General features: G+C 48.7%; 2 protein-coding genes across 7 annotated transcripts in view; one reads left to right on the top strand and one right to left on the bottom strand.

Moving 5' to 3' along the window:
* The window catches only part of rhbdf1a (rhomboid 5 homolog 1a (Drosophila)), a 32,205-nt gene extending 24,912 nt beyond the window's left edge, over positions 1-7,293 (top strand). For 4 of the 6 annotated variants that reach the window (XM_076038684.1, XM_076038683.1, XM_076038682.1 and 1 more), the window contains 16 exons: positions 169-276; positions 1,556-1,769; positions 1,904-2,110; positions 2,201-2,323; positions 2,476-2,639; positions 2,794-3,045; positions 3,125-3,236; positions 3,328-3,402; positions 3,499-3,660; positions 3,767-3,867; positions 3,950-4,013; positions 4,198-4,292; positions 4,399-4,474; positions 4,563-4,663; positions 5,524-5,677; positions 6,245-7,293. In XM_076038684.1, the coding sequence (XP_075894799.1) occupies positions 169-276; positions 1,556-1,769; positions 1,904-2,110; positions 2,201-2,323; positions 2,476-2,639; positions 2,794-3,045; positions 3,125-3,236; positions 3,328-3,402; positions 3,499-3,660; positions 3,767-3,867; positions 3,950-4,013; positions 4,198-4,292; positions 4,399-4,474; positions 4,563-4,663; positions 5,524-5,677; positions 6,245-6,664 (2,428 nt within the window). In that variant the 3' untranslated portion in view covers positions 6,665-7,293. The remainder of the gene's footprint in view (positions 1-168; positions 277-1,555; positions 1,770-1,903; positions 2,111-2,200; positions 2,324-2,475; positions 2,640-2,793; positions 3,046-3,124; positions 3,237-3,327; positions 3,403-3,498; positions 3,661-3,766; positions 3,868-3,949; positions 4,014-4,197; positions 4,293-4,398; positions 4,475-4,562; positions 4,664-5,523; positions 5,678-6,244) is intronic. The other 2 variants (XM_076038681.1, XM_076038685.1) reach the window with 2 other exon arrangements.
* Positions 7,294-7,899: 606 nt separating this feature from the next.
* On the bottom strand, positions 7,900-9,329 carry aanat2 (arylalkylamine N-acetyltransferase 2). The gene is made up of 3 exons (XM_076038691.1): positions 9,159-9,329; positions 8,572-8,726; positions 7,900-8,487 (listed from the first exon to the last, which is right to left on the bottom strand). Exons 1-3 carry the CDS (start codon positions 9,313-9,315, stop codon positions 8,182-8,184), a joined length of 618 nt encoding a protein of 205 aa, XP_075894806.1. The 5' UTR covers positions 9,316-9,329; the 3' UTR covers positions 7,900-8,181.
* Positions 9,330-13,038: the final 3,709 nt, after the last annotated feature.

Genomic DNA, 13,038 nt, shown 5'->3' with positions numbered 1-13,038 from the left:
TAATCCTAAATCCTCTGCTTCACTCTTTCTGCATGCCGACTGGAGCGCTGTGCAGCAGCCTCACTTTTCCCACTCAATGGCTCTCCTTGTCTTTTCTCTCTCCTTCTCCTTTCTTCTCTTCCCACTCGCCACCTCTGACGCCCACCTCCTCGCTCTGCCTGGTCACAGCAGCAGAAGGGTGCACTTTGAGCGGATTAACACGGTGCCCATTAAGGGGCAGCGGGCTGCTCGCCGCAGCACCAGGAGACACCACTCGCTCTCCAGAACGCTGCTCAGGTACGGCAGGACGACCTCGCACGCTTTGGCTGGGTCACTGGGGGACACACAGTGGTTTATGTGCATTTTCACTCCAAATGACTCTCGCTTTGGCTGCTCGTCACACTTCTTACAGAAAGTCACATGGTGCTGCCACAAGACTTCTCCTTTTTTTCCATAAGCCTGACACTGAAAGTTCCCACTTCCTTCTCGGTCTTATAAACTGCTCTTTGTTTAGAACAGTAACAAGGCAGCTGTCGGCAGCCAGCGTGACGTTAAGGGTCCATGTTTGGGCGGAGCCAGCCCCTAGTTTGGGGCGTTGCAACTGATCCAGGAGAGGTGTCAGCGCCCTTTGCGACATCATGTTTAGCACAAGCTCCATGGGAGTTCACACTGCATATCATTATGAGAAAACATAGTCAAAGTGACTTTTGCATGATGCAAGGAACCTATGAAAAAAAACACCCCTAAAACTAGTAATTGCCTGACCAGCTGCGTATTAAAAGGCGCCTGGCCTGGAATTATGTCACTTATGTATATTTTTAAAGCGGAGGCCCCCCGGCACTTAGCTGAGCCCATTAGCTGGGAGAGAGTGTGAGCTGAGCTAGCAAGAATGAGGCAGACTTTGCTGAGCATTCCTCCCGCAGCTGGTAATGAGGATGGAGGGAGCTCCAACTTTTCCCTTTGAAGTATGTTTCCACCTCCACTTCCTGCCCTCGGGGCGCAGTAACATTGTTTGCTCTGGTGCTTAATGGGCTGCAACAATGTGGCTTCATGTATATTCACGGAGGTATGTTGCTATGTGTGGGCTGAGGGTTCGGCATCATTAAAACCCCTTATTCATTTATTTATTTATTTATTTAAACAATTGAATTTGTTGTTTGACATTTAAGGGGGATAATTTTGTTTTCATTTCCAGGCTGTTTTCTTTTTATCTTTTCTTGGAAAATTGATTCTTTACTCTGTGCCTTTTCATCCTGTCTGAACCTGGTTTCCCTCCGTGCACTTGGACACTGACTAGTCCAGACATGCCTGCTCGAATGCCCGCAGTCGGCACTATCTGGGCCATTTATTTTTTTTTACACCCTGATCCTGGGAAGTTCAGTCTTATCAGTCCCTCACATGTTTGCCGACCGACTTCTGGCGAATACAAGGTTCACGGTGCGGCTCATCAATGGGCCCATCTGTGCAACATGCCTCGCCATGCCTCAGATGGCCTTCAGCCACTCAGTCTGCAGAGGCAGCAGGTGCTTTTGCTTATGTGAGGCGGCGCTAAAAGGCCGTTTGTTTGCGCTGCCAGGGGCACGGCGGACTGGTTCGGGGTCAGCAAGGACGGCGACGCCACTCAGAGATGGCAGAGGAAGAGCCTGCGACACTGCAGCCTGCGCTACGGCAAGCTGAAGCCGCAGGTGATCCGGGAGATGGACCTGCCCAGCCAGGACAACATCTCCTTAACCAGCACTGAGACTCCGCCTCCTCTCTACGTCCCCTCGTCCCAGCATGGCATGCAAAAGGTAAAAGAGGAGGCAGGCCTCCCTGATTAATGATTGATCCATCGATTTGTGTTTTGAGTTCATGCATCCAAGTGTTTTAGGACAGATGAGGCGTCAGACTGGAGCCGAAGCTCTTCTTCTTTTCTGTCGCCCAGATCGTGGACCCGCTGGCGCGAGGGCGAGCCTTCCGCATGGTGGAGGAGGTGGACGGCTACAGCGTGCCTCAGACCCCCATCACCCCCGGCGCCGCCTCGCTCTGCTCCTTCACCAGCTCCCGCTCAGGTCTCAACCGGCTGCCACGCCGCCGCAAGAGGGAGTCCGTGGCCAAGATGAGCTTCAGGGCGGCGGCGGCGCTCGTCAAGGTGGGAGGAGAGAAACGCAATGTGTGAGTTCAGGCGGGAAGCTGAACCCCCCTGAACGCAGAGCCTGAACTCCTCTGTTCCGTCCATCAGGGCCGCTCGCTGCGGGAAAGCACTCTCAGGCGAGCCCAAAGACGCAGCTTCACTCCGGCCAGCTTCATGGAGGAGGACATGGTCGACTTTCCCGACGAGCTGGACACGTCCTTCTTTGCCAGAGTGAGACAGAAAAAAAAAAAAAAAAAACCTGACAAGAGCAGATGTTGTTACATAACCATGTTTCCTCATGATTTAATCATGTTAATCCTCATTTTCCTTCACGTCGCTCAGATTTTTCTTTCCTTTTTTTTTTTGCAACCTGCTTTTCCTAGGACATTCTGATGCAGGAGGAGCTGTCCACCTACGCCGACGAGGTGTTCGAGTCGCCGTCCGAGGAGGCCATGAAGGAGGCGGAGCCCAGCGGCAAGAACGATGAGACGGAGCTGACAGGCAGCGCCCTAGATAAGACGGAGCTGGAGAGAAGTCACCTCATGCTGTAAGTCACGCGGCCACACCGGCTGCCTCGTGCTCAGCCTCTCCTGTCATAGCGACGCACACCAGCGGGAGCGTTGCACAATCTGACATCAGTCGATACGTGAAAGCATGAACGCTGCCGTCCTGTGTGTTAATTCCGCCGGGCGCCTCCGCAGACCTCTGGAGCGAGGCTGGCGCAAAGCCAAAGAAGGAACTCCGGGGCCGCCCAAGGTCCCCCTGCGGCAGGAAGTGGTGAGCGTCACCGGGCAGCGGCGCGGCCAGCGCATCGTGGTGCCCGTCAAGAAGCTGTTTGCCCGCGAGAAGAGGCCTTACGGACTGGGCATGGTGGGCAAGCTGACCAACCGCACCTACCGCAAGCGCATCGACAGCTACGTCAAGCGGCAGATCGAGGACATGGACGACCACAGGTCCTCGTCCCTCTGGGTGGAAATAATCGCAGCTTCCCCTCCCGCCGCCCCCGCTAACCTGCATCCTCTCCACCTCCAGGCCCTTTTTCACCTACTGGATCACCTTTGTCCACTTGCTCATCACCATCCTGGCCGTGTGCATCTACGGCATCGCGCCGGTCGGCTTCTCCCAGCACGAGACGGTTGATTCTGTGAGTGGCAGCGCCGCGACGGAACTAGCGTCTTTTTCAATGCGGAAGTGTTTTTTCCCGTCACTCACGTCAGACATGTTATTTCATGCAGGTTTTAAGAAACAAAGGGGTGTATGAAAATGTGAAGTTTGTGCAGCAGGAGAACTTCTGGATCGGACCGGGTTCGGTAAGAACCAAAAATTTAAAAAAAGAAAATTAAAGAATTCCAGGCTACGCGTCCCTTTTGCAATTCCATAAACTCATTTTATTTCCCCTTTGGCAGGAATCTCTGATCCACTTGGGGGCCAAATACTCTCCCTGCATGCGGCAGGACAAGCAGGTGCACGAACTCATCAGGGAAAAGCGAGCCGTCGAACGCAACTCTGCCTGCTGCGTGCGCAACGATCGCTCCGGCTGCGTCCAGACGTCGGAGGAGGAGTGTTCGGTCGGTCTGAAACAACGAGTCCACTCCGAAGCCTCGTTTCCCCGGAATCCTCCGCCGACGTGCAGCCCTGACCTCCATCTGTTTTGTGGTTCTTGGCCCCCTCTAGAGTACTTTGGCCGTGTGGGTGAAGTGGCCCAAGCATTCCAGCACTCCCCAGCTCAACGGTAAAGACAGACAGCACGGCTCTGTTTGCCATCAGGACCCCAGGTAGCATCAAATACTGCGAGCGCAGTCTGCTCTGACTTTTGTTGTCGTTGTTGTTGTTAAGAGGGTGTTTTTGTGTATCCAGGATTTGCCTTGAGCCTGCCTCAGTTTCACCTCACGAGTGGCCCGACGACATCACCAAGTGGCCAGTGAGTGCATTCAAAGCCCGTTTGCTTACAGACTTTAAAAGACCAACTGTGTGAGATTCTTAAGAGTCAATCTTAAGAATTCTCTCCTCTCGGCTGATTTTGTTTGAGTTTGACTTTTAAACAGACCGTTCGACTCTATTGCCAAGCTGTTTTCTAAAAGGCCGCTGCTGCTGTGGCCCTGCAGATCTGTACCAGGTACAACACAGGGAACCACACCAACCTGCCTCACATCGACTGCACCATCACGGGCCGACCCTGCTGCATCGGAACCAAAGGAAGGTGAGAAAGCAGCGAATGAGTTGGACAAGATGGTAAATTAGTCCGACTACAACATGCAGCTTGTTTATTTTTGTCCGTTGTTGTCGTTCTGTGTTTTTTTGCCAAGGTGTGAAATCACATCCCGAGAGTACTGCGACTTTATGATGGGCTACTTTCATGAAGAGGCCACTCTCTGCTCTCAAGTAAGAAAGCAGGAGGAAGAAAGGTTGAAACAGTCACATCCTCTCTTCTGATGGTCAGATTTTTTATTCTAACCGTGCCCCCTTTCAGGTGCACTGCATGGATGATGTCTGTGGACTGTTGCCTTTCCTCAACCCGGAGATCCCAGATCAGTTTTACAGGCTCTGGCTCTCACTTTTCCTGCACGCTGGGTGAGTCAGTAAATGCCTCTTTGAATGGGATTCTTTATTACATTTCAGATCAGATCCATTGATTTCCTTTTGACTATATACAACGCAATCAGTGCTTTTTTTTAATTTATTTTTTTTATCAATGATCAGTGTTTATGAATAAACATTCAGCATTCATTTTTTTTTAATAAACTTGATACCAAAAGTAATAAGAGTTTGTATTGTTGTACTTTGCACTATTTTGTGCTTCATTTTTTCAAGGAAATCAGAAATGATTCATGGCCTGAACTTGATTTATTTATTGATGTTTATTTTGTCAGTTCAGTATCAGCCAGACTGGAAGCAAAGCTGATGAAAAGATCAAAATCAGACCTCAGTTTTATTGTACAAATATTTAATCAGATAAGGAGACATTCAAACAATATATTTATTGCCCTTGGAAACACAAGGTGAATACACACACACGTGCAATTACGTGCATGAACAATGTGTTGACAGGGGTGAGAGTGGTGATTGGTGAAAGCTCTCTGTCGGAATTTCTTCTGGAAATGGAAAAGCGCTTTTTCCAAAGTACTTCTTTGCTATTATGTGTCACAATGAGGCGGCCAATCAGCGCTAAGAGCCGACCTTTTGTGGAGAGGAGCGGGCCGTCGTCTGTTATCTGCCTCTGGGGTAATTAAGCAAAGTGCCCTCGCTGCACGAACTCATCAGGCCTCAGCCAGATAGAGGCTGCTGAGAGGCTCCCCTCATCTCTGAGAAGGAATTATCCTCCCGACACGTGCAGCTTTTCTTTTCTTTTTTTATTCTTTCTTCTCATTGAGTGCACACATGTCGCCGTGCGCCCGCGCCTGAGCACCTGGTTCCTTTTCCCCTCCTCCCAGGATCCTCCACTGCCTGGTGTCCGTGGCTTTCCAGATGACCATCCTGAGGGACTTGGAGAAGCTGGCTGGCTGGCTGCGCATCTCCATCATTTACATCCTGAGCGGCATCACGGGCAACTTGGCCTCGGCCATATTCCTGCCCTACAGAGCCGAGGTAAAGAAACCACCCACCACCCCCTAACTTCAACCTGTGTGCAGAAACACGATTTGCAAACTGAGGCAGTATCCCAGTAAATGACAAAAAATGTTAGCAAACCTTTACTAGTACGACTCCCAGTCAACCTTAACATGGACCTTTTAAGTCTTTGTGTTCTAAAGTAACTCGAAGCAGAGGTTTATCCACACCGTCTTTTCACGAGCGACCTTTCTTTCTCCTCTCCGTGGTGCTAATGTTGTTAGCAAGCTTCTGCTTCTTTAAACACGGCGTGCTCCAGGCGTTCTTCTCCTTCCGCCTTCGCGGAGTAAACTGGTGGCGCCACACCAGGCCTGACATAGGTACTACATTGTTTTCAGTCGTTTCCAGCGTCTCTGTGTTATCTGGAAAATTTTGAAGACGGCTTCGTGTAAACGCGTTTTATTTTTTAAGCGTTTTCGAAAATGTGCGGTTCAAAAAAAAAAAAAAAAAGTCCATCTCCGCGTAAACGGCCCCTCAACATCACGTGCTAGCAGGCGAGTCCCAGCCTCACACCTCCTCCCTCCATGTCTGTCTGCTGCGTCCCAGGTCGGGCCCGCCGGCTCCCAGTTCGGGATCCTGGCCTGCCTGTTTGTGGAGCTGTTCCAGAGCTGGCAGATCCTGGCGCAGCCCTGGAGGGCCTTCACCAAGCTGCTCTGCGTGGTCCTCTTCCTCTTTGCCTTCGGCCTGCTGCCCTGGATCGACAATTTTGCCCACATCTGCGGCTTCGTGTCGGGCTTCTTCCTGTCCTTCGCCTTCCTGCCGTACATCAGCTTCGGCCGCATGGACTTGTACCGCAAGCGCTGTCAGATCATCGTCTTCTTGCTGGTGTTCGTTGGGCTCTTCTCGGGCCTGGTGGTGCTCTTCTATGTCTACCCCATTAAGTGCGAGTGGTGCGAGCTGCTCACCTGCATCCCCTTCACGGACAAGTTCTGCGAGAAGTACGACCTCAACGCTCACCTCCACTGAGAGACAGGTGGCGGCGTCGGGTCCGGTGGTTAGCGTGTATTACTGTCCCACTTGTTTTTCTGTGAACGATGAGAATATGCTTGTGTTTCTGTTTATGTTTTTTTACTCTGTGTGTATGGAAACCTATGCCACTCGCCAATCTTGAGGACTCGCTTGAATCACCTCCCTGTTCACCGGCAGTCGCTGTCACTCCTGCACTGTCCAGTGGAACAAAGGTTACGGCACTTCTGAACCTCATTAAAGCTCCCAGCTGCCCTTTACACGTGAGGAAGGAGTTTGAGACGCCAGCACTGGTACAGAGGATTTGTTTTTGTTTTGTTTGTTTTTTTTTAGTTTTTAATTTACATTTACACTCCAGATAGCAAAGGTTTTTTATTCTATTATCCAGGCAACCTCATACAGAAGCAGGGACAATATCAAATATTGATACCTTTGGTGCCTTGTTGAGAAATGTACCAACTACTGCCATATTTTTGTTACATTATGCTGAGCACTCAAATGTTTTTTTTTCTCTTTTTTTTTCGTTTATTGCTTCACGAGAAGTGATGGTTTTGTCTTGTGTACGGTAGTGTTTTAGCTACCAGTCTACTCACGTGTAACTGAACAGTAAAGAAAAAAAAAGAAAAAAAAAGCAACAAATGAAAATGGTCTGGGACTCTTTTGTCTTAACCTCGCAGGCGCCGGCGGATCACCGGCTTTGGCGGGTGGCAAATCTCGCTCATCCACCTTCAAACGTCCCTGATGGGAATCGTTTTTGTGACGGGCTCGGTTATTGAGGGAGAAAAAACAAGAGTTAGCTCACATTTAAAAGGCAAGGTGTGACTGACTGCGGGCTGTGAATTCTTTTTTTTTTTTTTTTTAGCACTTTTATTACAGCAGAGCGGTCTTTTGTATTAAAGGAAGAAGAGAGAACAGCACTGAGGACTTCCTTTGGTTGAAGTTTTCAATTGACCATTTTCTTTTTTAACCATCAACGTATTGCAGCAGGTCACTGTACATCACATTATACTTCAAAACTCTTGATTTTCTGAGTTTGTGACCTTATTGCGTGGCATCAGAAAGGCCACTTTAAGTAGGAACAGAGGGAACAGTCAGAGCGACCTTGACGTCGAGTCAACTTTTGGAAACGGTGTGTCACTTCTGAAGTCGTGGGTGTCGAGGACATTGTGGACTTACCCAGTCAGTACGTGGCTCCTTCACAGTAAGCAAACGTTTAATTCACTGCCTCCTTTTTTATTGACTTCAAACCAGTAATTACATCTCCAAAAAGCTCACGCTTTAGATATTTCTGAAATCAAACTGGAAATACAGGGGACAACAACATTAAGCTCACAAAATTCTACCTATAAAAGAAGGATAAAAAAAATTCTTCTGCCACAACATCACGACATCTTCAGACGCTAGGTCCCAGTCCGCTGCCCTCTGCTGTTGTCTGCTTTTGTAACCAGGTTAATCTTTTGCTTGTGCCATGTGATTGTACTTTATGTGGATGAGTGAAGAGGATGGTGACCGGCCGACTAGCAGCCGCTATTCCGCCGTGCGTATGCCTGCCCGCAGAGCATGTACTCCATCTCCTGGAAGCGCATGTTAGATATGGAGATGGCGGAGGGGCCCCTCTTCTTGAAGCCTGCCTTGCGGTAGAAGGGCACCAGGAAATCCTCGCAGATGAGTAGCGCACGACGGAGGCCCGGCACGCAGCGCAGGTACTGCAGGTAGCGCCACAGCAGGATGGAGCCCTTGCCTTGCTGGCGGCAGTGGCGGTGCACCGACAGCACGTGGATGTGCACGGTGGGCGAGTCGGGGACGTGCTGGGTCATGGCCTCCTGGAGAGGGAAGATGGCTGAAGTTGAAACAGGATCTCAAGTTGCTTGTCAAGGTGAGAAGAAGAAATCTTTTTGCCTACATACCTGCGCCAGCCTGTCCTTGTCCCACCCAGAGCCGATGATGAAGGCCACCAGCTGGCCTTCCTCGAACCAGCCCAGCGACAGCTCGGGACACTGGCCCAGGAAGTTGAGCACGTCATCCAGATTCAGAGGACACTCGCCCGACACAGACACGAAGGCTGAGGGCAGGCAAGAGAGAAGAGGAAGATCAGGTAATGTGCAAAAAACAAGAAAACAAAAACAAAGAAAATCCCCTCTCTGGTGGCACGGAGGTGCTTAATAACAATGTAAACACAGTATTTATTGCTATCCTGACGATGGGGGGGGGGGGACAGTGGAAATATTGTAATATTTTACTGAAATATAACCTTGTTTAAAGTAAACTGCACCAGTTACTTAGGTTTTTTTTTTTATTGTTGGGGTGTGGATGGTCAAAAAAAAGAAATGAAAAAAATCTCAAAAGATATGAACTGGAACATGGAAAGAATTGAAATTCAAGATTCAAGATCTTCTATTGTCATTACGTAAGCATAATGAAATGTTGGGGAGTCAGTCGGCTTTTACAAAGACAGATAAAATCTCTGAAAAAAAGGCTCTGAAACTTGACTCACCCTCCCTCTCGATCTCAAACACGCTGATGGCGTCCTGCGGCGTCAGGTTCCTGAACTCGCTGGCCGGCAGCGTGTGTCGCCTCTGTCGCAGCGGGCTGATCGGCGTCTTCAGGAAGAAGGGCTTGAGGAAAGGTGAGTAACTGACCTGATGAGTCATGACGATGTTCTCTACCAGATGTTCTGAAGCAGGAAATGTGGAGAACTTTCCCTCTCTATTCTCTGTCTCTTCCTATGTTGTGCGCTGCAGTAAAAGCGGCTCTGCCAGCTGCACCTTGTGCTCTCCGTCCTGCAGCTTTGACTCGAGTGTGTCTCTCCCTCGGGTTGAGACGCAGCTGACCTCTCTCTCCTCCTTCACCTCCTGTAGCTCTCATACAGTAAAGTGGTCATCTCAAAGTGCACGAGCCGTCTGCACACGTGCCGCCAAAGTCTCTAAATCCGCTGCTGCACTCAAATGACGGACAAAGCAATTCCCTGGGCCGCTTTTTTCATTTGTGTGCAATTAGCCAGTCACAGACACTTCTCTTGTTCCACCTCCGTGTTTTTCCGTATGGAAAATGAATGAATGAAGGAATGAATAAATGACAAAACCTCATTTAGATTCACCTCTAATTTATGAACAGCAGATGATTGTACATCAAATTGAGTCCTCTGCAGTTAAATAAGTAAATCAATCAATCACCTTAAATAAATGTTGCTATAACATATGTCACAAAAAATGCATCTTTTTGCGACATTTAGGGTTTGATGAGCGATTAAGGGACCTGGTTTCCAGGTTTCACATTTTCTGGTTTCCCATCAACAGTGCAGAAATCCGACAAAGAGAGATTAGCATCTGCTTCCCACCCCGCGCACATGTATACCGCACATGTCTGCGTGGGTGTTTAGGTATGGAGGAGGGAGGGGTTGTTTCTCCGGAAGAAGTGATGTGGTGTGGGGGCCGCGGTGGGCTAATGTCACCGTGTATAGCTAGCAGCCGCGCAGATTTGTGTGGATTGCCATTGTGGAGAATTTGGACTTCAAAGAGGTTTAGCAGCAACTAATTAAAGAGAGCGCTTGACCCGGATGACCTCTCGACACTTGTTTACACAGACGCGCCTGACTGTGACCACTCAAGTCTGCAGCAGAATGAAAACCTGTTGCCAGCTGCGCATTATTAATTTAGAATATTACTAGGGTATAGGAGGAAGATTAAAATAAAGTAAAAAAAATACAAATAAAAAAAAAATGACATTCAGTGACATAGATTTTCTTTGCTGTGCTTTTTTAACTACCAAAAAACGTCATACTATACACAAATAGTTTTGTTTAATCGCGTGTAATTGTTTGTTTGTTTTTTTGTTTAAAAAATTTAATAGATCCAGATCACTCACTCAGATGACTTTTATAAGGTAGTTTAACATGAAGCTGAATGACAAAATTGCAACATGTTTTAGTTTACAATGACAAAATGGAAAGGACGAAGACAAAATGTACCTTTTATATTTGTATTTATTAATTGATTTATTTTATTCCTCTTTTTATTTATTTTTTTATTTATTTGTTTATTATGGAAGACCGTACATTTCTGCCAGTAAAAAAAGCGCTATGGTAAGTCATAATTATGCATTGTATTTATGTTTTTCCAGTGACTTTTATTTGGATGTCGATGTCCGCCAGGCGGAAGCAGTGAAGAGCGCGAGTGAGAGCGAGACGGCGAAGAAGAACTGACGGCGCAGAGCAAAAGTTTCAAGTTGAAAGACTTGCATTGAATTAGGGTTAACAATAAGGCTGAAACTATGGGTTAGGGTTAGGGTTAGGGTTTCGGGGTTCCTCAAGTGCTAGAAGCCCCAAATTTGGCGTGGGCGCTTCTTGGGGCCTCCTGGTGAAAAAGCAAGTGGCCCCATGTCTCTAGGACAAAGTTGAAATTTCCCCCCATAGACTTGCATTGAATTAGGGTTAACGATAGGGCTGAAACTAGGTTTAGGGTTAGGGTTAGGGTTAGGGTTTCGGGGTTCCTCAAGTGCTAGAACCTCCAAATTTGGCGTGGGCGCTTCTTGGGGCCTCCTGGTGAAAAAGCAAGTGGCCCCATGTCTCTAGGACAAAGTTGAAATCTCCCCCCATAGACTTGCATTGAATTAGGGTTAACGATAAGGCTGAAACTAGGGTTAGGGTTAGGGTTAGGGTTTCGGGGTTCCTCAAGTGCTAGAAGCCCCAAATTTGGCGTGGGCGCTTCTTGGGGCCTCCTGGTGAAAAAGCAAGTGGCCCCATGTCTCTAGGACAAAGTTGAAATCTCCCCCCATAGACTTGCATTGAATTAGGGTTAACGATAGGGCTGAAACTAGGTTTAGGGTTAGGGTTAGGGTTAGGGTTTCGGGGTTCCTCAAGTGCTAGAAGCCCCAAATTTGGCGTGGGCGCTTCTTGGGGCCTCCTGGTGAAAAAGCAAGTGGCCCCATGTCTCTAGGACAAAGTTGAAATCTCCCCCCATAGACTTGCATTGAATTAGGGTTAACGATAAGGCTGAAACTAGGGTTAGGGTTAGGGTTAGGGTTTCGGGGTTCCTCAAGTGCTAGAAGCCCCAAATTTGGCGTGGGCGCTTCTTGGGGCCTCCTGGTGAAAAAGCAAGTGGCCCCATGTCTCTAGGACAAAGTTGAAATCTCCCCCCATAGACTTGCATTGAATTAGGGTTAACGATAAGGCTGAAACTAGGGTTAGGGTTAGGGTTAGGGTTTCGGGGTTCCTCAAGTGCTAGAAGCCCCAAATTTGGCGTGGGCGCTTCTTGGGGCCTCCTGGTGAAAAAGCAAGTGGCCCCATGTCTCTAGGACAAAGTTGAAATCTCCCCCCATAGACTTGCATTGAATTAGGGTTAACGATAAGGCTGAAACTAGGGTTAGGGTTAGGGTTAGGGTTAGGGTTTCGGGGTTCCTCAAGTGCTAGAAGCCCCAAATTTGGCGTGGGCGCTTCTTGGGGCCTCCTGGTGAAAAAGCAAGTGGCCCCATGTCTCTAGGACAAAGTTGAAATTTCCCCCCATAGACTTGCATTGAATTAGGGTTAACGATAAGGCTGAAACTAGGGTTAGGGTTAGGGTTAGGGTTTCGGGGTTCCTCAAGTGCTAGAAGCCCCAAATTTGGCGTGGGCGCTTCTTGGGGCCTCCTGGTGAAAAAGCAAGTGGCCCCATGTCTCTAGGACAAAGTTGAAATTTCCCCCCATAGACTTGCATTGAATTAGGGTTAACGATAAGGCTGAAACTAGGGTTAGGGTTAGGGTTAGGGTTTCGGGGTTCCTCAAGTGCTAGAAGCCCCAAATTTGGCGTGGGCGCTTCTTGGGGCCTCCTGGTGAAAAAGCAAGTGGCCCCATGTCTCTAGGACAAAGTTGAAATCTCCCCCCATAGACTTGCATTGAATTAGGGTTAACGATAGGGCTGAAACTAGGTTTAGGGTTAGGGTTAGGGTTAGGGTTTCGGGGTTCCTCAAGTGCTAGAAGCCCCAAATTTGGCGTGGGCGCTTCTTGGGGTCTCCTGGTGAAAAAGCAAGTGGCCCCATGTCTCTAGGACAAAGTTGAAATCTCCCCCCATAGACTTGCATTGAATTAGGGTTAACGATAAGGCTGAAACTAGGGTTAGGGTTAGGGTTAGGGTTTCGGGGTTCCTCAAGTGCTAGAAGCCCCAAATTTGGCGTGGGCGCTTCTTGGGGCCTCCTGGTGAAAAAGCAAGTGGCCCCATGTCTCTAGGACAAAGTTGAAATTTCCCCCCATAGACTTGCATTGAATTAGGGTTAACGATAAGGCTGAAACTAGGGTTAGGGTTAGGGTTAGGGTTTCGGGGTTCCTCAAGTGCTAGAAGCCCCAAATTTGGCGTGGGCGCTTCTTGGGGCCTCCTGGTGAAAAAGCAAGTGGCCCCATGTCT

The sequence above is a fragment of the Nelusetta ayraudi genome, unplaced genomic scaffold, assembly GCF_046127955.1.
Source record: "Nelusetta ayraudi isolate G7.1 ecotype Tasmania unplaced genomic scaffold, CSIRO-AGI_Nayr_v1 ptg000057l, whole genome shotgun sequence".
Classification (NCBI taxonomy): Eukaryota; Metazoa; Chordata; class Actinopteri; order Tetraodontiformes; family Monacanthidae; genus Nelusetta; species Nelusetta ayraudi.
This window is presented reverse-complemented; position numbering and strand designations above follow the sequence as displayed.

What these genes read in the sequence shown, in the direction of transcription:
- aanat2 (XM_076038691.1), bottom strand. Translation starts at nt 9,315, where the DNA reads ATGACTCATCAGGTCAGTTACTCACCTTTCCTCAAGCCCTTCTTCCTG. An exon ending in GTTTGAGATCGAGAGGGAGG is followed by an intron (nt 8,727 to 9,158) that starts GTGAGTCAAGTT and finishes GCCTGCCCTCAG; the next exon opens with CCTTCGTGTCTGTGTCGGGC. An exon ending in ACAAGGACAGGCTGGCGCAG is followed by an intron (nt 8,488 to 8,571) that starts GTATGTAGGCAA and finishes TTCCCTCTCCAG; the next exon opens with GAGGCCATGACCCAGCACGT.